Source organism: Tamandua tetradactyla, chromosome 3 (assembly GCF_023851605.1).
Source record: "Tamandua tetradactyla isolate mTamTet1 chromosome 3, mTamTet1.pri, whole genome shotgun sequence".
Lineage (NCBI taxonomy): Eukaryota > Metazoa > Chordata > Mammalia > Pilosa > Myrmecophagidae > Tamandua > Tamandua tetradactyla.
Window position 1 is genome coordinate 10,663,996 of NC_135329.1, and position 25,944 is coordinate 10,689,939.

Consider the following 25,944-nt stretch of genomic DNA (forward strand, 5'->3'; position numbering starts at 1 on the left):
GCATCTTTTACTGGTGGGACCCGCAGACAGATGAGCGCCACAAGCGCCACCTACTGGGCAGGATAAGAAAAACAGAGTGCAGAGATTTCACAGAAAAACTTTCAACCTGTGGGGTCTTACACCCAGGGAAATCTGATTAAATGCCCAGACGCCAGCAGAAGATAACGGATCATGCTCAGAAAATTGAAAATATGGCCCAGTCAAAGGAACAAACCAATAGTTCAAATGAGATACAGGAGCTGAGACAACTAATGCTGAATATACGAACAGAAATGGAAAACTTCTTCAAAAACCAAATCGATAAATTGAGGGAGGACATGAAGAAGACATGGGCTGAACAAAAAGAAGAAATAGAAAAACTGAAAAAACAAATCACAGAACTTATGGAAGTGAAGGACAAAGTAGAAAAGCTGGAAAAAACAATGGATACCTATAATGGTAGATTTAAAGAGACAGAAGCTAGAATTAGTGATTTGGAGGATGGAACATCTGAATTCCAAAAAGAAACAGAAACTATAGGGAAAAGAATGGAAAAATTTGAACAGGGGATCAGGGAACTGAATGACAATGTGAAGCGCACAAATATACATGTTGTGGGTGTCCCCGAAGGAGAAGAGAAGGGAAAAGGAGGAGAAAAACTAATGGAAGAAATTATCACTGAAAATTTCCCAACTCTTATGAAAGATCTAAAATTACAGATCCAAGAAGTGCAGCGCACCCCAAAGAGAATAGACCCAAATAGGCGTTCTCCAAGACACTTACTAGTTAGAATGTCAGAGGTCAAAGAGAAAGAGAGGATCTTGAAAGCAACAAGAGAAAAGCAATCCATCACATACAAGGGAAGCCCAGTAAGACTATGTGCAGATCTCTCAGCAGAAACCATGGAGGCGAGGAGACAGTGGGATAATATATTTAAATTATTAAAAGAAAAAAACTGCAAACCAAGAACTCTATATCCAGCAAAATTGTCCTTCAAAAATGAGGGAGAAATTAAAACATTCTCAGACAAAAAGTCACTGAGAGAATTTGTGACCAAGAGACCAGCTCTGCAAGAAATACTAAAGGGAGCACTAGAGTCAGATACAAAAAGACAGAAGAGAGAGGTATGGAGAAGAGTGTAGAAAGAAGGAAAGTCAGATATGATATATATAATACAAAAGGCAAAATGATAGAGGAAAATATTATCCAAACAGTAATAACACTAAATGTTAATGGACTGAATTCCCCAATCAAAAGACATAGACTGGCAGAATGGATTAAAAAACAGGATCCTTCTATATGCTGTCTACAGGAAACACATCTTAGACCCAAAGATAAACATAGGTTGAAAGTGAAAGGTTGGGAAAAGATATTTCATGCAAATAACAACCAGAAAAGAGCAGGAGTAGCTATACTAATATCCAACAAATTAGACTTCAAGTGTAAAACAGTTAAAAGAGACAAAGAAGGACACTATCTACTAATAAAAGGAACAATTAAACAAGAAGACATAACAATCATAAATATTTACACACCGAACCAGAATGCCCCAAAATACGTGAGGAATACACTGCAAACACTGAAAAGGGAAATAGACACATATACCATAATAGTTGGAGACTTCAATTCACCACTCTCATCAATGGACAGAACATCTAGACAGAGGATCAATAAAGAAATAGAGAATCTGAATATTACTATAAAGGAGCTAGACTTAACAGACATTTATAGGACATTACATCCCACAACAGCAGGATACACCTTTTTCTCAAGTGCTCATGGATCATTCTCAAAGATAGACCATATGCTGGGTCACAAAGCAAGTCTTAACAAATTTAAAAAGATTGAAATCATACACAACACTTTCTCGGATCATAAAGAAATGAAGTTGGAAATCAATAATAGGCCGAGTGCCAGAAAATTCACAAATATATGGAGGCTCAGCAACACACTCTTAAACAACGAGTGGGTCAAAGAAGAAATTGCAAGAGAAATTAGCAAATACCTCGAGGCGAATGAAAATGAAAACACAACATATCAAAACTTATGGGACGCAGCAAAGGCAGTGCTAAGAGGGAAATTTATTGCCCTAAATGCCTATATCAGAAAAGAAGAAAAGGCAAAAATGCAGGAATGAAGTGTTCACTTGGAAGAACTGGAGAAAGAACACCAGATTAATCCCAAAGCAAGCAAAAGGAAAGAAATAACAAAGATCAGAGCAGAAATAAATGAAATTGAAAACATGAAAACAATAGAGAAAATCAATAAGACCAGAAGTTGGTTCTATGAGAAAATCAATAAGATTGATGGGCCCTTAGAAAGATTGACAAAAAGAAGAGAGAGGATGCAAATAAATAAGATCAGAAATGGAAGAGGAGACATAACTACTGACCTCACAGAAATAAAGGAGGTAATAACAGGATACTATGAACAACTTTACGCTAATAAATACAACAATTTAGATGAAATGGACGGGTTCCTGGAAAGACATGAACAACCAACTTTGACTCAAGAAGACATAGATGACCTCAACAAACCAATCACAAGTAAAGAAATTGAATTAGTCATTTAAAAGCTTCCTAAAAAGAAAAGTCCAGGACCAGACGGCTTCACATGTGAATTTTATCAAACATTCCAGAAAGAATTAGTACCAACTCTCCTCAAACTCTTCAAAAAAATCGAAGTGGAGGGAAAACTACCTAATTCATTCTATGAAGCCAACATCACCCTCATACCAAAACCAGGCAAAGATATTACAAAAAAAGAAAACTACAGACCAATCTCTCTAATGAATATAGATGCAAAAATCCTCAATAAAATTCTAGCAAATCGTATCCAACAACACATTAAAAGAATTATACATCATGACCAAGTAGGATTCATCCCAGGTATGCAAGGATGGTTCAACATAAGAAAATTAATTAATGTAATACACCATATCAACAAATCAAAGCAGAAAAATCACATGATCATCTCAATTGATGCAGAGAAGGCACTTGACAAGATTCAACATCCTTTCCTGTTGAAAACACTTCAAAAGATAGGAATACAAGGGAACTTCCTTAAAATGATAGAGGGAATATATGAAAAACCCACAGCTAATATCATCCTCAATGGGGAAAAATTGAAAACTTTCCCCCTAAGATCAGGAACAAGACAAGGATGTCCACTATCACCACTATTATTCAACATTGTGTTGGAGGTTCTAGCCAGAGCAATTAGACAAGAAAAAGAAATACAAGGCATCAAAATTGGAAAGGAAGAAGTAAAACTATCACTGTTTGCAGACGATATGATACTATATGTCGAAAACCCGGAAAAATCCACAACAAAACTACTAGAGCTAATAAATGAGTACAGCAAAGTAGCAGGTTACAAGATCAACATTCAAAAATCTGTAGCATTTCTATACACTAGTAATGAACAAGCTGAGGGGGAAATCAAGAAACGAATCCCATTTACAATTGCAACTAAAAGAATAAAATACCTAGGAATAAATTTAACTAAAGAGACAAAAAACCTATATAAAGAAAACTACAATAAACTGCTAAAAGAAATCACAGAAGACCTAAATAGATGGAAGGGCATACCGTGTTCATGGATTGGAAGACTAAATATAATTAAGATGTCAATCCTACCTAAACTCATCTACAGATTCAATGCAGTACCAATCAAAATCCCAACAACTTATTTTTCAGAATTAGAAAAACCAATAAGCAAATTTATCTGGAAGGGCAGGATGCCCCGAATTGCTAAAAACATCTTGAGGAAAAAAAACGAAGCTGGAGGTCTCGCGATGCCGGATTTTAAGGCATATTATGAAGCCACAGTGGTCAAAACAGCATGGTATTGGCATAAAGATAGATATATTGACCAATGGAATCGAATAGAGTGCTCAGATATAGACCCTCTCATCTATGGACATTTGATCTTTGATAAGGCAGTCAAGCCAACTCACCTGGGACAGAACAGTCTCTTCAATAAATGGTGCCTAGAGAACTGGATATCCATATGTAAAAGAATGAAAGAAGACCCGCATCTCACACCTTATACAAAAGTTAACTCAAAATGGGTCAAAGATCTAAACATTAGGTCTAAGACCATAAAACAGTTAGAGGAAAATGTAGGGAGATATCTTATGAATCTTACAACTGGAGGTGGTTTTATGGACCTTAAACCTAAAGCAAGAGCACTGAAGAAAGAAAGAAAGAAATGGGAGCTCCTCAAAATTAAACACTTTTGTGCATCAAAGAACTTCATCAAGAAAGTAGAAAGACAGCCTACACAATGGGAGATAATATTTGGAAATGACATATCAGATAAAGGTCTAGTATCCAGAATTTATAAAGAGATTGTTCAACTCAACAACAAAAAGACAGCCAACCCAATTACAAAATGGGAAAAAGACTTGAACAGACACCTACCAGAAGAGGAAATACGGATGGCCAAGAGGCACATGAAGAAATGCTCAATGTCCCTGGCCATTAGAGAAATGCAAATCAAAACCACAATGAGATGTCATCTCACATCCACCAGAATGACCATTATCAACAAAACAGAAAATGACAAGTGCTGGAGAGGATGCGGAGAAAGAGGCACACTTATCCACTGTTGGTGGGAATGTCAAATGGTGCAACCACTGTGGAAGGCAGTTTGGCGGTTCCTCAAAAAGCTGAATATAGAATTGCCATGCAACCCAGCAATAGCATTGCTAGGTATCTACTCAAAGGACTTGAGGGCAAAGACACAGACGGACATTTGCACACCGATGTTTAGAGCAGCGTTGTTTACAATTGCAAAGAGATGGAAACAGCCAAAATGTCCATCAACAGAAGAATGGCTAAATAAACTGTGGTATATACATACGATGGAATATTAATCAGCTTTAAGACAAGATAAACTTATGAAGCATGTAATAACATGGATGGACCTAGAGAATATTATGCTGAGTGAGTCCAGCCAAAAACTAAAGGACAAGTACTGTATGGTCCCACTGATGTGAACAGACATTCGAGAATAAACTTGAAATATGTCATTGGTAACAGAGTCCAGCAGGAGTTAGCAACAGGGTAAGATAAAGGGTAATTGGAGCGGAAGGGATACAGACTGTGCAACAGGACTAGATACAAAAACTCAAAAATGGACAGCACAATAATACCTAATTGTAAAGTAATCATGTTAAAACACTGAATGAAGCTGCATCTGAGCTATAGGGGTTTTTTGTTGTTGTTTTTTACAATTATTACTACTTTTATTTCTCTTCTCTATATTAACATTTTATATCTTTTTCTGTTGTGTTGCTAGTTCCTCTAAACCGATGCAAATGTACTAAGAAACGATGATCATGCATCTATGTGACGATGTTAAGAATTGCTGAGTGCATATGTAGAACGGTATGATTTCTAAATGTTGTGTTAATTTCTTTTTTTTTTCTTTTTTTCTTTCTTTCCGTTAATAAAAAATAAAAAAATTAAAAATTAAAAGTTAAAAAAAATAAAAGAATAAAATACCTAGGAATAAATTTAACTAAAGAGACAAAAGACCTATACAAAGAAAACTACAAAAAACTGTTAAAAGAAATCACAGAAGACCTAAATAGATGGAAGGGCATACCGTGTTCATGGATTGGAAGACTAAATATAGTTAAGATGTCAATCCTACCTAAATTGATTTACAGAAGCAATGCAATACCAATCAAAATCCCTTTACTATTATTATTATTTTTTCTCTATATTAACATTCTATATGTTTTCCTAGTTCTTTTCCTAAATCGATGCAAATGTACTGAGAAATGATGATCATGCATCTGTGTGATGATGTTAAGAATTACTGATTGCATATGTAGAATGGAATGATTTCTAAATGTTGTGTTAATTTCTTTTTTTCTTTAATTAATAAAAACAAAACAAAACAAAACAAAACAAAAAGAATTCTCCACTTGGGGAAGTTCAATTTTCCCCCTTTCTCACCATTCCCCCAAGGGGACTTTGCATATATTTTTTATTTACTGTCAAATCCCTCTGGGATTTATTGAGGCATCAGTCTGGACAAACCTACAAAATCTAATGCCCTACTCAAGGTTCCATGTACTTATGGTGTTCAATTAAGCTATCCACATAAGTTATATTAGGAAATGCACTAGTCAAAATATAATTTTTGTACCAAATAAATATTTTTTGCTTTAGTCTCACATCTAAGTTAAAGTTTTAAAATATTAATTACCATCTATTTTCAACACCCCGCATTATTGATATTCCTTTGTTCTTCCTCATGCAAAACATTTTAAAATTTGTTGTATATGACATCTTGCTTCTTTCTTGTGGCTTTCAGAATTCTCTCTTTATTCAACAGTTGTATTATAATATGTCATATGTGTATCTATTTGGGTTTATTCTGTTTGGAGTTTGTTAAGTATCTTGGATGTGTATATTCATATCTTTCATCAAATTTGGGATGGTTTCAGCCATATTTAAAAAAAAATATTCTCTCTCTCTGCCCCCTTCTCTCTTCTGCTGAGACTCCCACAGTGTATATATTGGTGCACTCAGTGTCCTGGGGGTTCCTCAGCCTCTGTTCACTTTTCTTCATTCTTTCCTCTTTTCTCTCCTCAGATTGAATGATTTCAGTTGTCTTGTTTTCAAGTTCACTGGTTCTTCTGCGAGCACCAATCTGCTGTCAGAACCCATCAGAGGATTTTTAATTTCTGTTGCTGTGGTCTTCAGCTCTGTTTCCTTTTCATAATTTTTATCTCTCTATTAATACTCTTTTGATCATCTATCATTTTTCTAATTTCCTTTAGTTCTTTGTCCATGGTTTCTTTTAGCTCTTTGAGCATGTTTAGAACATTTTAAAAGTCTTTGTATGGAATATCTCATGTCAGGTCCTACTCAGTGATGGTTTCTAATGCTTTAATCTCCTTTCCCTGGGCTATCGCTTCCTGTTTCTCTGTGTGTTTTGTAATGTTTTGTTGAAACCTGGACATTTTGATATTTTCATGTATTATCACCAGAATTTAGGCTTTAAGGCCTCTGTTCCTTAAGCTTATATCCAGCTAGTGTTATGACAGAGCTTTCCTTGAATGCCAGGAGCTACCAAAAATAAATAAAGATAGATAGATGATAGATAGATAGATAGATAGATAGATAGATAGATAGATAGATAGATAAAAATAAAGAAAAGGAAAAAAAGAAAACACCCTTCCCTATTTTTACAGCTTGAGCACTCTTCTTCAGAGCCTCTCCATGAGTCCAGGAATAGTTCGAGGCTAACGTGTAGGACCTCCCACCCTTTCTGCTCCTGCATTTTGTTTTGGGCTTGTGCATGTGGCACTAGGAATTCCCCCATTTACATGGCCATAAATTTCCCCTTCCCTAGGAAATTGTTTCCTCAGGGTCCCAGCACTATATGTCCTGCAGCCCATAATCCCTTGCCCTAGGCAGCACGACTTGAATGCTTTCCCACAGCCTTCTGTAAGAGAGATCAGTGAACTTCCTTCCATATGCAGGAAAGTTCTGGAACCATGAGCCTGCAATGAGTGTCCTGGTTCAGTCCCTCTGGCTGCCACCAGACAGATTGGGCCCGGCATCCCTGCTCCCAGCATGTGCATGAGGGTTACTCTGCTCGAGAAACTGGACCAGGGACCTGCACTGGGAGCGAGGTGGGGGGGGCAGGGGGTACAGTGGCCAGCCAGTGCACGGGAGAGCAGACCTTTTCTGAGTAGCCTCTTTCCTGATTTGGCACATGCCCTGTTACTGCTATCCTTTAACTGTTTTCTAGAGCTTTGAGAAAGATGTTTTTGCCAATTCTTGCTGGTTGTTCCCCAGATGATTTTTAGACGCTCCTCGCAGGAGCCTAATGTGCCGCCGACTGTACAGCCTGTGTTGGGAGTGCCTTCCTGGGGCGAACCCCAGAGTGTGAACATAACAGAATGTCTCTGAAGAATGCAGTGAATTAACCGGCTGTGAGGTTGAAAGCATGTGGCTCTCTGAGACATGCCCAGGAGCCTCTGGTGTTTTCCAGATAAGGTGGTGACGTGCTGGACACATTTGAGTCCGACTCTGCCACTTGGGAAGTACAAATTCCTTCTGTTTCAGGTTTCTCATCTATACAGCAGGTCTCTTTGGGCTGTTATGGGAGTAAAATGAGACAGCAGATAGGAAGCTGCTTTATAATGCAGTTGGAATTTGGGGAAGGTAAAACTTGGTGTTTCTTTTGCCCCGCCATCACCCTCGCTGCCGTTGTGTCAGGATTGCCAGTAAGTCCTGCTGTGCCATCAGCGGAAAGCTTGTGCCCAGCTGGCCTTAGGACCAGTTGCCCCGGGCCCAGGAGAACTCATCCTTGTGCCCCTGCTCTGCCCAGGGAGGGCGGTGGTGTCTGGGCTCTGATAGAAGGGGTGGGATCTTGGTGACCGTGCAGAGGGAGTTTGACCTTGGCCGGTGTCCCCTTCTCACCTGCTGTAGGATCATGCTCGCCAATTCAGCCAGCGTGCGAATTCTCATCAAGGGAGGCAAGGTGGTGAATGACGACTGCACCCACGAGGCCGATGTCTACATCGAAAATGGCATCATCCAGCAGGTGGGCCGCGAGCTCATGATCCCCGGAGGGGCCAAGGTGATCGACGCCACCGGGAAACTGGTGATTCCGGGGGGCATCGACACCAGCACCCACTTCCACCAGACCTTCATGAATGCCACATGTGTGGACGACTTCTACCACGGGACCAAGGTACGGCTTCGCCCGCCTGAGGGGTTTCCTCCTGGCTCCATGGCTGTGCTTCTGGGGGGCTCCGGGCTAGACCCCCGTGTCGGGGTGCTCCGCTGGACGGCTGAAATGAGATGGCTGTTCTCAGGGGGCAATGGGGGTTACTGGCTCAGGCTCTCCAGGCTGATGGCTGCCCTGGAAGGGGCATAGGAAGGGTGGCCTTTATGCCTGTCTTGCTGATCACATCACTTAGCCATGCACCCAGGCAGGGAATTGACTTTTATATTTTTATGTCAGGTGATAGAGGCTGCATTAAAATGCAGCTGTAAAAAAGGACCACAAACTAGGTGGCTTAACACAACAGATATTTTTTTCCCATAGGTCTGGGGCAAGATGTTCCTAAAACAGGTGCCAGGGGAACATCCTCCCTCTGCAGTCTGTGCGGGGAGAGTCCTCCTTGCCTCCTCCTTGCCTCCTCCTTGCCTCCTCCTTGCCTCCTCCTTGCCTCCTCCTTGCCTCCTCCTTGCCTTCTCCTTGCTTCCACCCAGCTCCCGGCAGCCCTTGGTGTGCCTTGGCAGCAGCTGCAGTGCTTCTGTGGCCATGGGTCTGTGTCCAGATGTCCCTCTTATAAGGACAGGTGTCATGCTGGATTAGAGTCAACCTGAACCCAGTTTGGCCTCTTCTTAACTAATCACATCCTCAAAGACTCTGTTTCCAGGTGCCGTGTTTCCTGGACTGGGGTCAGGACTTGAACAGAGCTCTTTGAGAGACAATTAACAGAGGGCTGGAAGAAAAAGGGAAGTAGCAGGCGCTTGTTATTGTGTGTGTGTGTGTGTGTGTGTGTTGTGTGCATGTGGGGTGTTAATCTAATGCACTCTTCTGTGTATGCTAAGCTAAATTAAATCCCCAAGGATTGTGGAAACGACAGATGCCTCTTTTAGACTATTTTAATGGCAGAAATTATGAAACAGACATAGTTGGCTCTCTTCTAGTCCCTCTTCTGGTCTCTCCTTCATTTCTGAAAACAACCTTGAGAAATACTGGTGGTAGGTTCTGCTTTCCTAGTGAGTTATCCTGGGCATTTATTAATACTAAGCTGGGTGCATGAGCTACTGTGTGTTCTTTTTTTTTTTTTTTTTTTTTTCACATGGGCAAGCACCAGGAATCAAACCTGCATCTCCAGCATGGCAGATGAGAACTCTGCCACTGAGCCACCGTTACCCGCCCTACTGTGTGTTCTTGAAGGCAAAATACAAAAAAATCAGACCTGCAAAACAAATGAACTAAGAGGAAATTACATTTTGTAAAAACAGTCACAAATGGGTTCTGGTACCTCTGAGCTCTGGAAAGCTCTCACTTCTGTCATCTCACTGCACTGTGATTATCTGTCATATGCCAGCCTCTCCCTGCACAGTGGCCTGCGGGCAAGGCCTAGCCATATTCCTCATTTCTCCCAGAGCCTGATGCCAACCTGGCACTGAGTAGCTACTCAGTAAATGTTTGTTGATGCTTGTCCGTGTGGGTCCCTACCCCGTGGAGGTTTTTTAGACTCCAGAATTGAATTAGCATCTTAAGGCATGCAAGTCCCAATCAGGCAGCAGCCTCCTGTACTGTATGATTTGTAAAGCATTTGGTCTCCGATATCCCTGATGGAATCTGGCCCAGTGGTTACATCCTATGTCCTACCTCCACCCACAGTTTCAAGCTCCAAAGGCCCTGAGCCCCCAAATCCCACCTCTGCTCTCCTGGGGTTCTTGGAGAACCCCTCTGTGTGCTCAGAGCTCTCCCCAGGGGCTCACGCTCCCACTGCTAAGCAACACAGCTCTGCAGACGGGCCTTCTGGCCTAATCCTCTGGGGTCTGAGCCACACCTGCCCAGGGAAGAGAGGCCCCTCCCTCCTTTCTCCTCCGAGACCCCTCTGGGCCCTGCAGGTGGACTTTGCTGGTGGAATGGGGCGCTCTATCCTCAAAATCTCAGGTCCCTGCCTTCTCACATCATAGATTGTTGGGTTGGGTTTCTTTTCTTTTTTCCTTAAGAAAGAGCTTTATTGAGATGATTCACATACCATAAAATTCATCTACTGAGAGTGTACAATTCAATGTTTTTTGCTGTATTCATCCGAGTTTGTTTTGGACCATCTTTTACTTTATATAAATGCTGTCAAGCACTTTATACCCTTGAGTTGGCTTCTTTTGCTCAGCACCGTTTCAGTGAAGCCCAGGCATGCGATTGCCTGTTGGTGGAGTTCACTGCACTCACTGTTTTGTAGTGTCCCCGTGTGTGGGCTGCTACACTGCGTGTTCAGCTTGCATCCAGGGGCCTGTGGGTGATGGCCAGGTCGGGTGACTGCAACCATGGTTGCTGTGGACACGCTGTTCTCTGCCTCTTTGGCAAATGTGAGCACACGTATCTGTTGAGCCTGCTCCTGGGAGTGGTGTCGCTGGGTCTTTGGGTTTTCGTAAACTCAGCTTTAGCCGATGCTTGACAGTCCAGGCCGCCGATAAAGCAAATATCACATTGAAGTGGGCCACGCGACTATTTGGTTTCCCAGTCATATAAAAGTTAAGCTTACCCTGTACCTTAGTATATTAAGTGTGCAATAGCATTATGTCTAAAATAGAAACGATGAACATCCCTGAATTAAAAAGTGACTCAGAGACACAAAGTGAGCACATGCTATTGGAAAAATGGCTCAGTGCAGAGCTGCCACCACCCTTCAGTTGGTAAAGAGCACAGCATGTGCGGAACACAGTGAAGTGAAGCCCAAGGAAGCGGAGGGTCAGGGCGCTGCAATAACCTCACCCAGCTCTGCTAACCACCGCCCGGACCGTGCAGGGCTGCTGAATAGTATGCTTGGGTGTTGGCTAAAAGCTGTTCCTTGTTAGCTCCTGCTCCCACTCAGGAGACTGTCAGTCCAGGGCTGGGTGCCACATTGTCCCTGCGCTAGCCACCAGCCCCTGGGTGGACAGTCTGGCCTTCTTTGTCCTATTTCCACATCATCACCTCGGCCAGCAGTGATGGGTTCCCCTGAGAGCCCTCTGCTCCCCTAGCCCAGGAAGAGGGCTGCGCGGGTGTCTGCAGGGCCATGGGTGACTCTGACCTTTTCCAGCCTTCTTATCCGGGAGGGACAGATGCCTCTGGAAAACACTGAAAGGCCCAGCTCTCCCAGCTCCTGTAGGCTCGGACTCCCCCAGGCATACCCAGCGCACGCCTGGGCCTCGTCATGGGGAATTCAAGGGGCCAGAGACCCCGAGCCACCGTGGCTGCTGACCCCGTTATACCCTTCCCTGAGGCTGGGTTGCACCTTGTCCTTGTGCCCCACACTCACCTTGAGCACCTGTTTCAGTGTTGCAGCCCCTACTCCCTGTCCTACCTGACCCCCGCCCCACCGCCTGCCCCCTGCAGTAGACCCTGCTCTGAGTCCTGCCTCAGGCTGCCCACCTGCCCAAGGCCTGGCTGCTGCCCTCCACCCCTCTCCCCTCCATGCCTGGGTTTCTCTCTGCATTTGGATTCCTCATTGCTCCAGGGTCTGAAGGTCTCCTGGAGAGAGAAAATGTTCTGCTATTGAAATGCTGACCTGGGGACTGGTGGATTTAATTATTCACCACCAGTGGGAGAGTCTTCCGTGGCCTGTTTTGTGTACTCCAAGGAAGGTAGCAGTGGATTCCCTTTGTAACTGAATAATAATCACAAGGCAGAGCTCCCCTGAGTGATTAGCCAAGGAGAGATCAAGTTGCATCTTTTTGTTCTTGTCAGACATGTCCATGGGGCCCTGAACCCTGCACCCCTAAGCTATCGTGGGCTTGTCAGTTTGTTAGTAGCAGCCAGGGCTGGAAAAACAAAACAGCTGAAAGCCTGGCTTTTCCGGCAGCATCTGGGTCTTCATTGTACTCGGTCTGAAGGGATTTCTTTCTAGCACTCCTGGAGCAAGGGCTTTGCCTGCCACGCGCGCTCGCCTCGTGGCAGGCTCTGCCTGACTCCCCGGGCTCCCCGAGACACGATCCACCCCCACCTCCTGTACCCACTCCCCCCACCCCCTACCTCCTGCACCCACTTCCCCACCCCCCTGCCTCCTGCACCCACTCCCCCCACCCCCCTACCTCCTGCACCCAATCCCCCACCCCTCGCCTCCTGCACCCACTCCCCCACCCCCTCCGCAACCTGACACCTGGCCCAGGATCACCAGAGATCTCCGTTCCCTGGAGTTCTCAGCCCACCTGCCAGTTAACCATTCAGACCCCATCTACAACGAGGCTTTCTCCCGCTGAAGGGCAGGGCAGGGTAGGGGAAGCCCCTTTAGCATCCAGCGTTAGTGACCTCTAGCATCACAGCTGGGGCATGGGGTCGTTTTAACAATTATTATTAGAACATATACATTTCTATAGTTATTAAACATAAACATTAAAATTTTCTTAGAGAAGCATTCCCAACGAGATGAATGGGACTTTCCCCTCAATTGACTTATCATCTGAGGATAAATACTGTTTATTGCTAGAATGAGGAGGGGTTCAGCATAAGTTCTATTCCTGTTTTTTCATTTTTATAGTGAGAAGTACTCCTTGTTTAACCCAATATAATCAGGAAGGATGGGAATATAAAAATATTGTTGATTTTATGATCCCTATATCAAGGCTTTTTATTGATGAAATGACTTTTATCTTAAGCCTTGGACCTGCACATTTGGCATATGTAATCTGTTTGCCTTTTACTGTAAGATCAGTTCTGTCACAACAAAGATAATCAGCCAACATCAGACTTACTTTTTGTCATAAAAGTCTAACTTTTTAGTGAATCATAATATTGCTATTTCTTTTCAGTTTTCAGTGTCTTAGAGCTGCTAGAAGGAAATAGCTGAAATTGTGGAACTGTAACCCATACCATACTTTGAAATTTGACTTATAACTATTTGTCAAAAAGTCCTTTGAAGTTAATTGGTTTGTTGTATATTTCGTAGTAAGAAATATTTTACAATAAAGAAATAAAAAGTATTATTAGAGAAGTTATAGGTTTATAGAAAAGTCATGCAGGCAGTACAGAGTTTCCATACCCCACCCCATATGCATCCGGTTTTCCCTATTGTTAACCCTTTGCATTAGTGTGAAGCTGTTTCTTGAGCTCTGAACCCTCAATGATTTTCAGTGTTCAGGTGAGAATATCAGAATCAGGTTTTATTTTATTTTATTTTTTGTATGCTGTATGGCGGGGGTCACAATTCATTCTTTTTCCATGTGAGTATCCTTATTGCAGCACCATTTGTTGAATTTTGTTTTTTCTTTCTTTGCTTGTTGGTTTGTGTATTAGTTAGGGTTCTCTAGAGAAACAGAATCAACAGGAAACACTTGCAAATATATAATTTATAAAAGTGTCTCACGTAACTGTGGGATGCAGAGTCAAAAATCCACAGGGCAGGCTGTGAAGCTGACGACTCCAGTGGAGGGTCTGGACGAACTCCACAGGAGAGTCTCACCGGCCGAAGCAGGAAGAGAGCCTGTCTCTTCTGAATCCTCCTTAAAAGGCTTCTGGTGATTAGATTAAGCATCACTCATTGCAGAAGACACTCCCTTTGGCTGATTACAAATGAAATCAGCTGTGGATGCAGCTGACATGATCATGATTTAATTCTATGAAATGTCCTCATTGCAACAGACAGGCCAGCATTTGCCCATCCAGACAAACAGGTACCACCACTTGGCCAAGTTGACATGTGAACCTGACCATGACAGTTTGGTTTTTGGGAAGTACATGGACCAGGAATTGAACCCAGGTCTCTCCTACATGGCAGGCGAGACTTCTACCACTGAACTACCCTTGACCTCTGTCCCCCAGTCAGGTTTTTTAAACTACAGGCATCAGCCTCTTCACCAGGATGTCAGTGGACATGTATCATTTGATGCAGGGGGCAGGCACGTGCCATTGAAAAATGCCCCTACCTGTCCTTTCTGCCTCCTTCCCCTCCAAAATACATTAAGAACCACTGTCAAGGCCAGTGGTTTTCAACCCTTGGGTATAAATTACATTAAAACCACCTGGAGACGCTGCTGGTGTCCAGGGCCCACCCCTGGTCAATTCCATCGTTCCCTGTAGGGCTGGCCCTTCCCTGTCAGTGTCTGTTTTGAAGCATCTGGTGATTCTGGCCTCTGGCAGGTGGTCACTGATGACCTTTTTGGCTGTTCTCCTTGGCACAATGACCTGACCCTCAGCAGTGCATGCTGCTGACATCCGAGTCCCCTTTGAAGGCTGGGGCCTACTCTGCCTTGCCCTCTAGTCTTCTTTCCTTCCCTCCTATTGATGTTTCAGGGTCCTGTGGTTGGGCCCCCAAACCCCAGCCTGAGGTCTAGAGCTAAGTTTCCCTGACCCTGTCTGTGTTCTACCCCTTGTCTGTGCCCCCTAACAAGCACCGGTGAGCCAGAGGCTGGCAGTGGAGAAGTGGAATCAGGCAGAAGTCTGGCTGGACCTGCCCCTCTTCTCCGAAGGCCCAGACACAGCCCCCTGCTAGCCCAGAATCAGCATCAGCAGGACTCTGTTCTCGTAGTCAGCCCACAGGGGAAGCCGGTCATGCCCAGAGCGTGCTTGGCCAGCCTGGGGTCAGCCAGGGGCAGTTGACTGGCATAGGCTGGGATGGGCCCCCATCCCGCCCCTGGTGGGGGTCCTGCCCTCTCCCACTGCACAGGATGGAACCAAATGTGGCAGGTCCCGAGATAGGACAAGCGAACACTGTTTTCCAGCTCTCCAGCATCCTTTCCAAGGATCCCATTTGTCCATCCAACAGACTATTTATTTTTGCCTCTGAAATTTGCACTCTTGGAGTCCACCCTTTAAATGCTACTAGCGCCCTTTCTTGCTTTTCTTTGACTCTGGTATTCTTTCAGCTTCTGTTCCTTTCTGGCCAAAATGTCTTTGCAGTCTTTAAGCTCTACACAAACACTTCCTGCTTGTCAGGATCCAGATTCTTGTGGTCTTGCTTATTAATTGATGTTCTCAAGTTGTTTTCATTCCTGTAAAAGCTGGAAGGGACCATAGAAATTTTCTCATCCCACCTCCCTATTGGCTGGAGCCCAGCGAAGGATGAACAAGTTTCCCCAAGTCCCAGAGGTGGTGTGGACCTGAATGCAAGTCTCACCCCTTCCAGAGCCTGTGACCTCTCAGTTGGCTGCACCCAAATAGGCTCCTTGATACTCTCTGTGACTCTGAACTTGCCTGGACCAGATGAGAGCCGAAGTGCAGCGGGAGTTCTCTGCCCACCCCAGACCATCACTCTCACCTGGGCAGGTAACAATGCCAGTGCCTTGTAGCTGGACAGTGTTTACCATTCATAAAGCAGTGGCTGTATAAGGGAGCTAAAAAACTGGCCAACCATGGAATCTTGGCCAAATGCTTGGCCAGATCCAGAACTGGCTATTAGCTCAGTACTCCTTCCTCATACCATGCTTGTGGGTTGTTTTTTACTTATAACAATATTAATATTCTTGGGTTTAAATTTCATTTGGAGAAAGGTTTTTACTTAGTCCATGTTCTTAAGTATAACAAAATTATCCCTTTCAGATTCATTAACCCTAAGTTATCACTGATTGCCAAGTCAGGGGGTGTCATCTCTTGGATAACCTAAAAAGTCAGTGTTGCTAAACTGTACGTTCCCTGCTCCCCCTCCCAAGCGATACCAGACACACGTAGGTGCTCAGGACACTTGGCAGAGTCAGCTGGGCACTGTTTCTACCATTACTTTATCTGCCAAGTGTGGTGGCATCACCAGAATATTAGACTATAGCAGTGATTTTTCTCAAACACTTGAAAGTAGCAGGGCCCTTTCGCAAATAAAATCTTAACATCAAACCCCAGTGCAGAAAAGACATGGAAATGGAGCTGTTGGACGGCAAGGTCCTGGGGCTCAGGGCAGTTGCTGCCTCCCTTAAGATGCCCCAGAGCAGTGCCCGGGCCCCCCCAGGGCTCCTAGAGGCACAGTTTGCACCTGCCCAGCAGATGAGCCGGGCCCCCTTCCAGCTGTGCAGCCTGGTAAGGGGGGCTCTCCATCTCCGTCTTCTCAGCCTCTCCTCCGGCACAGACCCCTTCCTTCAGGATGCTGCATGCCCCTTTGCTGGGGGGCTCAGGGCCGCTCGCCAGGGTCTTCCACTTGGGCTCTGCTGACACCTCCCAGGAGTAAGGGAGGAGGAAAACATCTCCAGGAAACTGCTGGAACACAGCCCTTCTCCTTGCTTTTATTTTCCAGCATCATTTCCTCCCCTACTGTACCTCAGTACCAGGACCAAGGTTCACATCCCTCTCTCCCAAAAGGAATGCAGGACACAGGCTGGACACAGCACAGCCCCCTGCCCCACTAGCTCAATGAAGCCTAAAGGCCTCAGGGTCCCGGTCCCCTCCCTGTCCACCCATGTAGTGAAAAGAACACAGACTCTCGGGTCTGACCTCCTTGGCTTCAAATCTGCAATTGACTGGCTGTGTGAGTTGCAGCAAATTGAGTGCTTCAGGATGCTGTTCTGTAAAACGAAAATAAATAAGACCTCAAAAGGATTGTCATGAGGATTAAGTGAGGTGTTGCAAGAAAAGTACTCTACCTATGACAACCTGCCTCCACCCGGCCTGGTCTTGGCTCTCTTCTTGTTCTGTGGGTCTCTTGGAGCGAAGATGCATCTACTTCGGCTTCACGTTGAAATTGCTCGCACTGCCTGTGTCCTTGCATTTGCCGGCCCTCTCCTGGGAATTGGCCCTCATCTCCCAGCTGCTGTGCACACTCAGGTGTCCCCCCCCAGGCCTGTCCCTCCTGCTACCCCACCACCCCTCTGGCCTGGCTTTGCTGGTTGAGATGGCACAGCTGGTCTCTTCCCTTCACTTTCTTCTCTGACTCATCCACAATTGCCATAAGAGCCCAATGAAGCGACCGCCTCTTCCCAACTCTCTAGAGAACATCCCTGCCTCTGCCTAGCCCCTCCCAGGGTTTGTTAGTTCTCTATTGCTGCATAACAAATCATGCAGACCTAGCAGCTGAGAATGACACCCATTTATTAGCCCTCAATTCTATGGGTTGGAAGTGTGGGCATGCTATGGCTAGGTTCTGTGCTCAGGGTCTCTCCAGACTCCAATCAGGGCATTGGCCGGGCTGCTTTCCTCTCCAGATTCATGAGGTGGCAGATATCAGCTCCTTGCAGCTGTACAACTGGCCATCAGCCGGGAGCCGCTCTCAGCTCCTCGAGGCCACGAGCATCCCTTGCCATGTGGCCTCCTCCATCTTCTAAGCCGGCAATACAGACTCTTCCTCACCTCAGATGTCCCTCGTGCTTTAAATCTGACTTTGAATCTCTTTTACCAAGAAGAGTCCTGTCCCTTGGAAAGTCTCCCCTGATTCGGCCAGGCTCACCAAGGATAATCCCCGGTTCTTGAAGTCAGCTGTGCCCTGTAACATAACCGAATCCCAGGAGCAAGAGCCCATTATGTTTCCAGGTTCCTTGCACACTCCACAGGGGGTCAATTTAGACTTCTGCCTGCCTCTGGGGATCACGTGCAAGCACAGTCATTCTATAAATGTTTTCCATTCCAACTTTGCTCTAACTATCCACACTTCTTAAAAACTGTGCATTAAATTTATTACCAAAAATTACCTTTTCCACTCTTTCGCTCTACAACTCTCTGTGTCACATCATGTCACTGCTTGAGGACCTGCGAAGGCTCCCTGGTGTCTAAGGAATCTGGCCTTCTCCCTACCCAGCCCTCATTCGCAGCTGTTCCCCCCATGTGTCCCGAACATCAGGATGATGGTTTTCCCCGGAACCTGCCCCATAAACATCCCATGCTCCTTCCTGCCATCCCTCCCCACCTGCCAACAGAACCCCCCTTCATGGCCTTCCTCGTTCATGCCACGTTTTTTTCTCCAGCTCATTCAGCTCCAGGATCCACTGTCTTCTCACCAGCCTGTGGTTTTCACATTGTTTTCCAGGTTGTTTGTCTCCCAGCTAGGCTGTATACCATGATATATATTTAACTTGTGTCTCCCTACAGAATTTGCATAACTCTGTACCTACAACAGACATTTGAGAGATAGATGGATGCCAGCAGAGCACGGTAGTTAATTGTGGGGCAGGCCGCCTGAGGTTGAATTTCGGCCCTGCCATTTACTTCCTGTGTGATTTGGGCAGGTTAATCTCTCTCCGTTCCTCAGTTTCCCCATCTGGAAAGTGGGGATGATAGTAGAGCTTTATGAGGGGCAAATGAGTTACTGTCCATAAAAGACTGAAAAATAGTACCTTGTGCTTATCAAGCACTGTGCATTCGTTAAATAAATCATGCAGCTTGAAGACCAGCTCCTGGAAAATCCATTTGTTAAACTGTTAGGCATCAAGCAAGAACTAAAAGACTGGATTCCATTTCTACTCTTAGGGTTGACTCTGTGTGTTTTAGATTTCAAAGAGTGTTATAGAATGGTGGTGAATTCTAGGCACTTTTCTTCTGTCTGTCTAAAAGGAGAAATGGCTACTTATAAACTCTGTAGGCATGAGGAGCTATTTAAAGATGTCCCGCTTCAGATCAGTTACCTGCTTAACCAAACCTCACTGACAGTTATTCCACGCCTACATTAATTGGTGGACGCAAATGTAGGCCAGTTTGACCCTTCTTAGAACAGACGTGGGAAGGGAGATCTATCATTTTTTATAAATTTTTACATCTAGCTTTGGAAAAAGACCTCCACTGGTGCCCGAGCAGCTCCTCAATCCCGGAAGTAAAGAATGTTTGCAAAGGATTTTTCAATACAGAGACAGCATTGCATTTAAAACCTTTGGTTTAGAATATAAAAAAACACACCCTCCACTGACTGGGCCCAAGCATCTTGGAAACCTTTCATACCTCATTTCTGCATTTCTGTTCTCATTCTCTGAGTTTTACAAAAGAGAAAAAGTAGGAAGGGCAAAAGCCTTCGTGCACGGTATGTATCAGTGATTGAAAAATACATAGAAGATGTGATGTATTTTCTTCTTCCTTTTCTTTTGTTAAAGCTGCATATCTTTTTCATTATTTTAAGTCATATTTGAACGTGGCCTTATGGAAGGCTTCACAACTCTGAACTGAAAATCTCTGGGCCCGCAAACCTGCTGAGCTTGTCTCTTGGCTGAACATATGGCTCGTGTCCTGGAGGTGGTGTGTTGAGAGCTGGACATGTGTAGACACCGTCTGTTTCCTCTTGGTAGTTCAGCCTCATTCTTCCCCCCGAGGCTGTCACTGTGACGCACCACTTTTCTCTCCTGATCCTTTCTTATTTTCGGTTAATTAAATAAGGGTCCTTTGAGACTATATAGAGATAAAACTGTTAAGGCAACTGTAGTAAGAACTTTCTCCTCAACCTAATGCTTATCTTTCATATCACATGCACACATACACATGTACACACTCACCTATACACAGACAGACACAGATACTGATGCTCACATATGCATGCACAAACGCACACACAATTTTACCATTTGGAGTACTATTAGAGATTCATGACTCCAACCCCTAATCCATTAACTAATAACTTTGCTGTTAGATTTAAATTCTCCATGGTATTCTCCAGTTAGTATTTAAAAATAAAATAAAAGTTAGCTTTATTCTTGGGAGGAATGTGAATAGAAAGAAGAGGGCCAAGATTAGGTAACTGGGAATCCATCTTTTTTTTTCTTTTTATAATCTATGTGTTACTTTTTTAAAAAATGACTTTTTAAGGGATAAATGACCATATGATAAGTTGCATGTATTTAAAGTATACACTTTGATAAATTTTGGCATATGTGTATACCATGAAACCATCACCAAACCAGTAAATAAACATATCCATCACCTCCTAAAGTTTCCTCTTGGTCCTTCCCTCCCTTCCTCCCTTCACCCCCATCCCAAGTAGCCACAGACCTGCTTTCTGATGCTAAAGATTAGTTAGAATTTTCTAGCATTTATATATGTAGATAATTTATATATATATGTAATGTATATTATATATGTAATGAAGTATGTACTATTTAGTTACTTTCACTCAGCATTATTAAGTGGCTATTAGAAATAAATAAGCCACCAACATTTGTGTACAGGTGTTTGCATGGACATCTGTTTTCCTTTGGTAATTGCCTAGGAGTGGAAAGTGGGACATGCAGTAGGTGATGTATCACTTTGTAAGAAATCACCAAACTGGTTTCCAGAGTGGTTGTGACATTTTTTATTCCTACCAGCAGCAGCTCAGCATCCTTGCCTTGTCTTGTTATGGGCAGTCTTTGTATTTTTAGCCATTCTATTAGGTGTGTAGTGGTACCGTACTGTGGTTTTGATTTGCATTTCTCTACCAACTAATGATGTTGAAGTCTCTTATGTGTTTATTTGCCTTCTGCAAATCTCCTTTGGCAGAGGGCCTGTCCAAATCTTTTGCCCATTTTTTACTTGAGTTGTTGGTCTTCTTTTTTATTGGGTTGTAAGAGTTGTTTATATATTTGAGTTACAAGTCCTTTTTGTTTTGCAAATGTTTTCTCCTAGTCTGTGGCTTGCCTTTTCATTTTCTTAACAGTGTCTTTTGAAGAACAGAAGTGTTAAATTTTGATGAAGTTCAATTTGTTGATTTCTTTTTCTTTAATAGTTCATGTGTTTTGTCATGTGGTCAAGAATTTTTTGCCAAACCCAAGGTCGCTAAGGTTTTCTCCTATATTCTCTTTCAGAAGTTTTATAATTTTAGCTCCTTCAACGAGATCTGTGATCCATTTTGAGGTGTTTTTTTTTCTTTTAATATGGAGGTAAAGGTCAAAGCTCATTTTTTATTTTTGCATATGGCTCTCTAATTGTTCTAGCACCCTTTGTTGAAAAGATTATGCTTTGTGAAAAATCAAATTGATCTTATACATACGGGTCTATTTCTGATTCTCTTTTCTGGTCTTTTGATCTGTTGTCTCTTTTCACACCAGTACCACACTGCATTGATGACTGTCTGAAATGTCTCAAAACAAGTAGTGTGAGTCCTCCAACTTTGTTCTTTTTCAGACTTGTTTTGGCTATTCTAGGTCCTTGGAAACAAACTTTATAAAAATGTAGGCTGCACATCAAAAATGTAGAGAACTGAGAACCGAGTGCATTAATCATGCACTTTTAAAACATTCTCAGCTCTTAGCATGGTCCCTTTTGGTTAAGTTTACAATTTTTTCAAGTTATTTGTGTGTGTGTGAGGGGTGTCTATGACAAGATTATAACACTGATGTAAGTATATGCCTTCACATCTTTTGCATCTTAATTTAAATAGTGGCTAGGTCATGGGAAACGATTTTTATTATTCTGCCCCCACTACTGCTTTCAATTAAGATCAGTGGAGAATAGGAGTAGAACAGGGAGTCCTGAAAGGATGAGGATAAATCCTCTCTTGAACAGAAGTTCTACCCCGTGAGCCATTGCCACGGCCTCTGCCTTCACCTCTGATCCTGAGGCTTCCATTCTTTTTTGGCATCCTTTGTTCCCACCAGGCCTGGACTGTAGCTGTCACTTGATGAGTTCTCGCTTTGCCAGGCATAAGGAGGGCAGAGCATCTAGAATAACTTCAAACCCTCTGACTCCATATCCCTATATCTCTAGACCTAGGAGCCCATCAAATATATTCTTACTGCCAAGGGGGAACTGGGGCATGCTCAACCTCTAATTGGGCTCCAGGATCCCAGACTGTTGGGTGCACCTGGCAGTGTGTAGCTCCCCAACCCCCTCCCTGCACTCCCACCCCCACCCTATCCCTGTTGCAATAGAGCACATCTGAACCATCAAGCCCAACATTCAGCCCACTTGTCAGAGCTCTTCTATATCGAATATGCATTTATTTTGCTTGCTCCAGCAGGTTTTATTATCCCTACTTTGCAGGTGGAGAAACTGAGTGTCTCAGAGAGGTGAAATAACTTACCAAGCTCATACATGCAGGCACAGGTCTCCCAGCCTGGACTCGTGGCCCCTTTCCTCGACACCGCACATCCAGGCAGGGCTGGCGGCAGCCTCTCCTTAGTGGCTTTCTGGTTCTGTCATCAGTTAGCTTTGGGCTGAAAATGAGAACATAATCAACATCAGAGCAGCCAAGGGAAGGACAGCAAGTAGTGTTATGTGTGTTTCATTCCAAAATTGTTAAGTCGCTCTTCTCTTGCATCTTTGGGCAGGCTGGCTTTCTAATAAAGACCCCTGTGGCTGGCTTGCCCTGTAAACTGTCTCTGCTTTTGGATTAGAAGGGCCTTTGCTAAGGAGGTGGGCGACAAAGGGCCTCTCTGTGCCACTCTATTTTAGAAATGCTTCCACAGGCCCCTTGGCTTCTCAGAAGCTGCCAGCCACGCTCCCTCTGCCACGTAACTCCCTTTGAGGATGATCTGCAGTCTCCATGGTAACTGCATGTCAGGAGGCAGTCTGCTCTGTACTGCAGCTTTGTATTAAACACAATGCATTTAAATAGGATGCTCGGCAGTGAAGGCAATCTTTCTGGGTTGGAGGGAAGCCTGGAGCTCCTCATTTCATAATTTTCAGCGTTGGCACAATTCTCCGTTTTAGCCCTGTGATTCAAGCTTGAGCCGTGCCCTACCCCTCTGTTTCCGAGCTGCAGTTAGGTCCGATTTCCACTCGGGCCCTTCTCCATTCTTGGAGGAATCGTAGAGCAAGGGAGCCCCTTACTCAGCCCAGGGCTGCCCCCGGCTGATAGAATGTCCAGGAAATCTGGGGCTCTTGAGTCAGATGAACCCTCATTCTGCCTGGCAGTGTGACTTCCTCCGAGCCCGTTTTCTTCTCTGTAAAATGAAGAGTAACCCCGACAGTGGCGGATGGCTTCAGTGGGCATGGCGGTGCTTTTTACAAGCAGACGGCTTCTCTGTCCCCGGGATGTGCAAGTCTGGCGCGTCTGGGAGCAAACCTAGTTTATTCCAGGCTTTAAGGGAAAATGTCCTAACCATAGAAATGTGTGTCAAGTCTCCAGTAAAAATCATGCGTGGGTTTGTATTCCTCCCACCAGTAAGAATTCATGAATTCCTCGTTCCAAAATGAGACAGTGTTGGGACAGACGTGTGTCCTTCCTTACCGTTGTCTGTGGTAAGCGCATCCTTTGGGAGACCCTGAAGCTGGGCTGGGCTCGCCCCAGGCTGTGGGGTTCTGGGCTGGCTACTCTTTCAGCAGGAGAATATGGGATTTACGGTAAAAAACTACACCTGGAACCCAGTCTTGGCTCATGTCTTAAACAGCCGAGATGATGGCAATGTCTGCCGCGCAGGGGGGTTGTGGAAACCAGATGAGGGAAACCTGGAGGGTTCCCCATGCTGAGGCAGAAAGGGGCTGGGTCTAGTTTCACCCCAAGGATTTTATATCCCCTGCTGTCTTAGACCTCTGCAGGAATGAGAATCCTAGAGCCTAAAAACCCTCTTTCCCTCTGGGGCCCTCAGAAATGAGCCTTTCCAGGCAGTTCTGCCACCAGCACTGCTGCTTGAGCAGCTCTGCAGAGAGCCAGCCCTCTTTGTATTTAGGAATTTGTGGCAGACGGGAAGGAGGGGTAGGGGCCCTTGCACAGCCTCCTTCTGCCCTGAGCATGACCCAGCTGCTCCCAGCAGCCTGGAGATCAGCCCTGTTCTGTATAAATGAGGCCAGAGAAAGGAGTGGTGGTGCGAACATGGCACCAAATCCCGGACCTTCCTCTCCATTCTTGGCGGCCGCCTGGGTAGGGTAGTGTGTGGGCATCTGGAGCCTACCTGTCGGGCTGGACCTGGGGCAGGTGAGGGCTTCCTGGGCAGATGAGCTCACAGGCTCGGAAACCCAGCAGCTGCCCTGATCTGGTCACTGATGGGGGAGGGGTGGGGCCAGTGAGGTTTCCTGGAGGCCCTGCATCTTAACTCTAAGGACAGCTCACCTCTTCTTGAAGCTGGTGAGCCAGGGAATTTTGTGATGTGGAAGGATACTGGCTTGGCTTCCATGACTCCATTCTAGATGGTCTTTCTCCTCTTGGAGCACCTTCCCAGTCTCCATTCTGGTTGTGTCTTTACCTTAACCACCCTGCCCTGTGCTGCTGCCTCTCAAGGTTCCATTCCAGATCATCTCCTTATAGCCACCTTCCCTCCCTAGGGAATGGATTACCTCTGACTTCATAGCGTCAGCCTAGACACCCCTCACTGGGGATACCCCCGAGGTCCCTACCAACACCCCCCCCAACTGGACTCCTCATCCTCTACCCCCCACCCCGCCCCCCTCCCAGGGACTGGCACTGCCATCCAGCCATGTCAAAACTCATTTGCCCAAACCACAGGACTCTTAAGGGATGGAGCCAAAACTTGAGTCCGTGTCCACCAGTCTCCAGACTTCCTGCCTACCGCCTCAGCACCTCCCTACCATCAGAGAGTTGAATTCCATTTCTAACAAACTTCAAAATGCAGATGCCACTCTGGGCCTGCCCTGGGACCCCTCCCCTGGTTGCCCACCCACTCTGTGGCTGTGCTAGACCCCCACCCGGAGCCCTTTGTTGGCCATCCTTAACCCCTAGGCCCCCATCCCTTCCACTCTCCCAGCCTGCTTTCTCGGCCCCTGCTCCTGGCTTCCCAGAACTGGTCCATCACAGCAACATGTTCATTTCAGCCAAGCCCTCTTACATTCCCACCCTGGTTTTCATCAGCCTCATCTCAGCTCAGATCAACACTCTTCATCTTCTCGAAACCTCTCCTCCAGGGATTTGACCTCATCTCTGGCTTGGCTAAGAAATCTGGGACCAAGGAACTGAGCTCACTCACCTTTCTTCCTTGTCAACTCTGACTGTCTCCTCCTTGATCCCCTCCTGAATGGATGAGAAGAGGTGCTCTCCCAGCCATGGATACCCTCCCTCAGCTTCCTCACCTGGAAAGTGACACCTATTTCACAGGGTGATTTTTAGCATGAAACAGCCTCAGCACAGTGCCCGGCAGAGGACATGCTCAGTGGGGTCAATTACAATCAGTGAGTTTCATCTCCACTTGAATGTGCCCCAGTCAGCTCTATCTCAATATGTCTAAATGCTTCCCTCCTAAATTGGATCTTCCCTCTCATGACACTGTTTTTTTTTTTTTTGGCAGTCATTCAAGTATAGACCCCACCCCCCATCACCTCCTTTTGTGTCCCCAGACTGTGCAGTGTGTTTCACATCTGCCCCTTCCATCTCAGTCCCCAAATTCAGGTCCATGACCCCAGCCCCAGAGTTCCCCTTGCGTACCCGGCCAGAGTAACGTTCCTGAGGCTTGAGTTCCCTGTCCTTCTTTGGTCCCAGAGCCTGCTGTGGAGATACAT

At 45.0% G+C, this 25,944-nt stretch overlaps 1 protein-coding gene across 3 annotated transcripts in view; it reads left to right on the forward strand.

Moving 5' to 3' along the window:
* The window catches only part of DPYSL5 (dihydropyrimidinase like 5), a 117,770-nt gene that overhangs the window by 61,855 nt on the left and 29,971 nt on the right, over positions 1-25,944 (forward strand). For all 3 annotated transcript variants that reach the window (XM_077152356.1, XM_077152357.1, XM_077152358.1), the window contains exon 2: positions 8,439-8,703. In XM_077152356.1, coding sequence (XP_077008471.1) covers positions 8,439-8,703 — 265 coding nt within the window. The remainder of the gene's footprint in view (positions 1-8,438; positions 8,704-25,944) is intronic.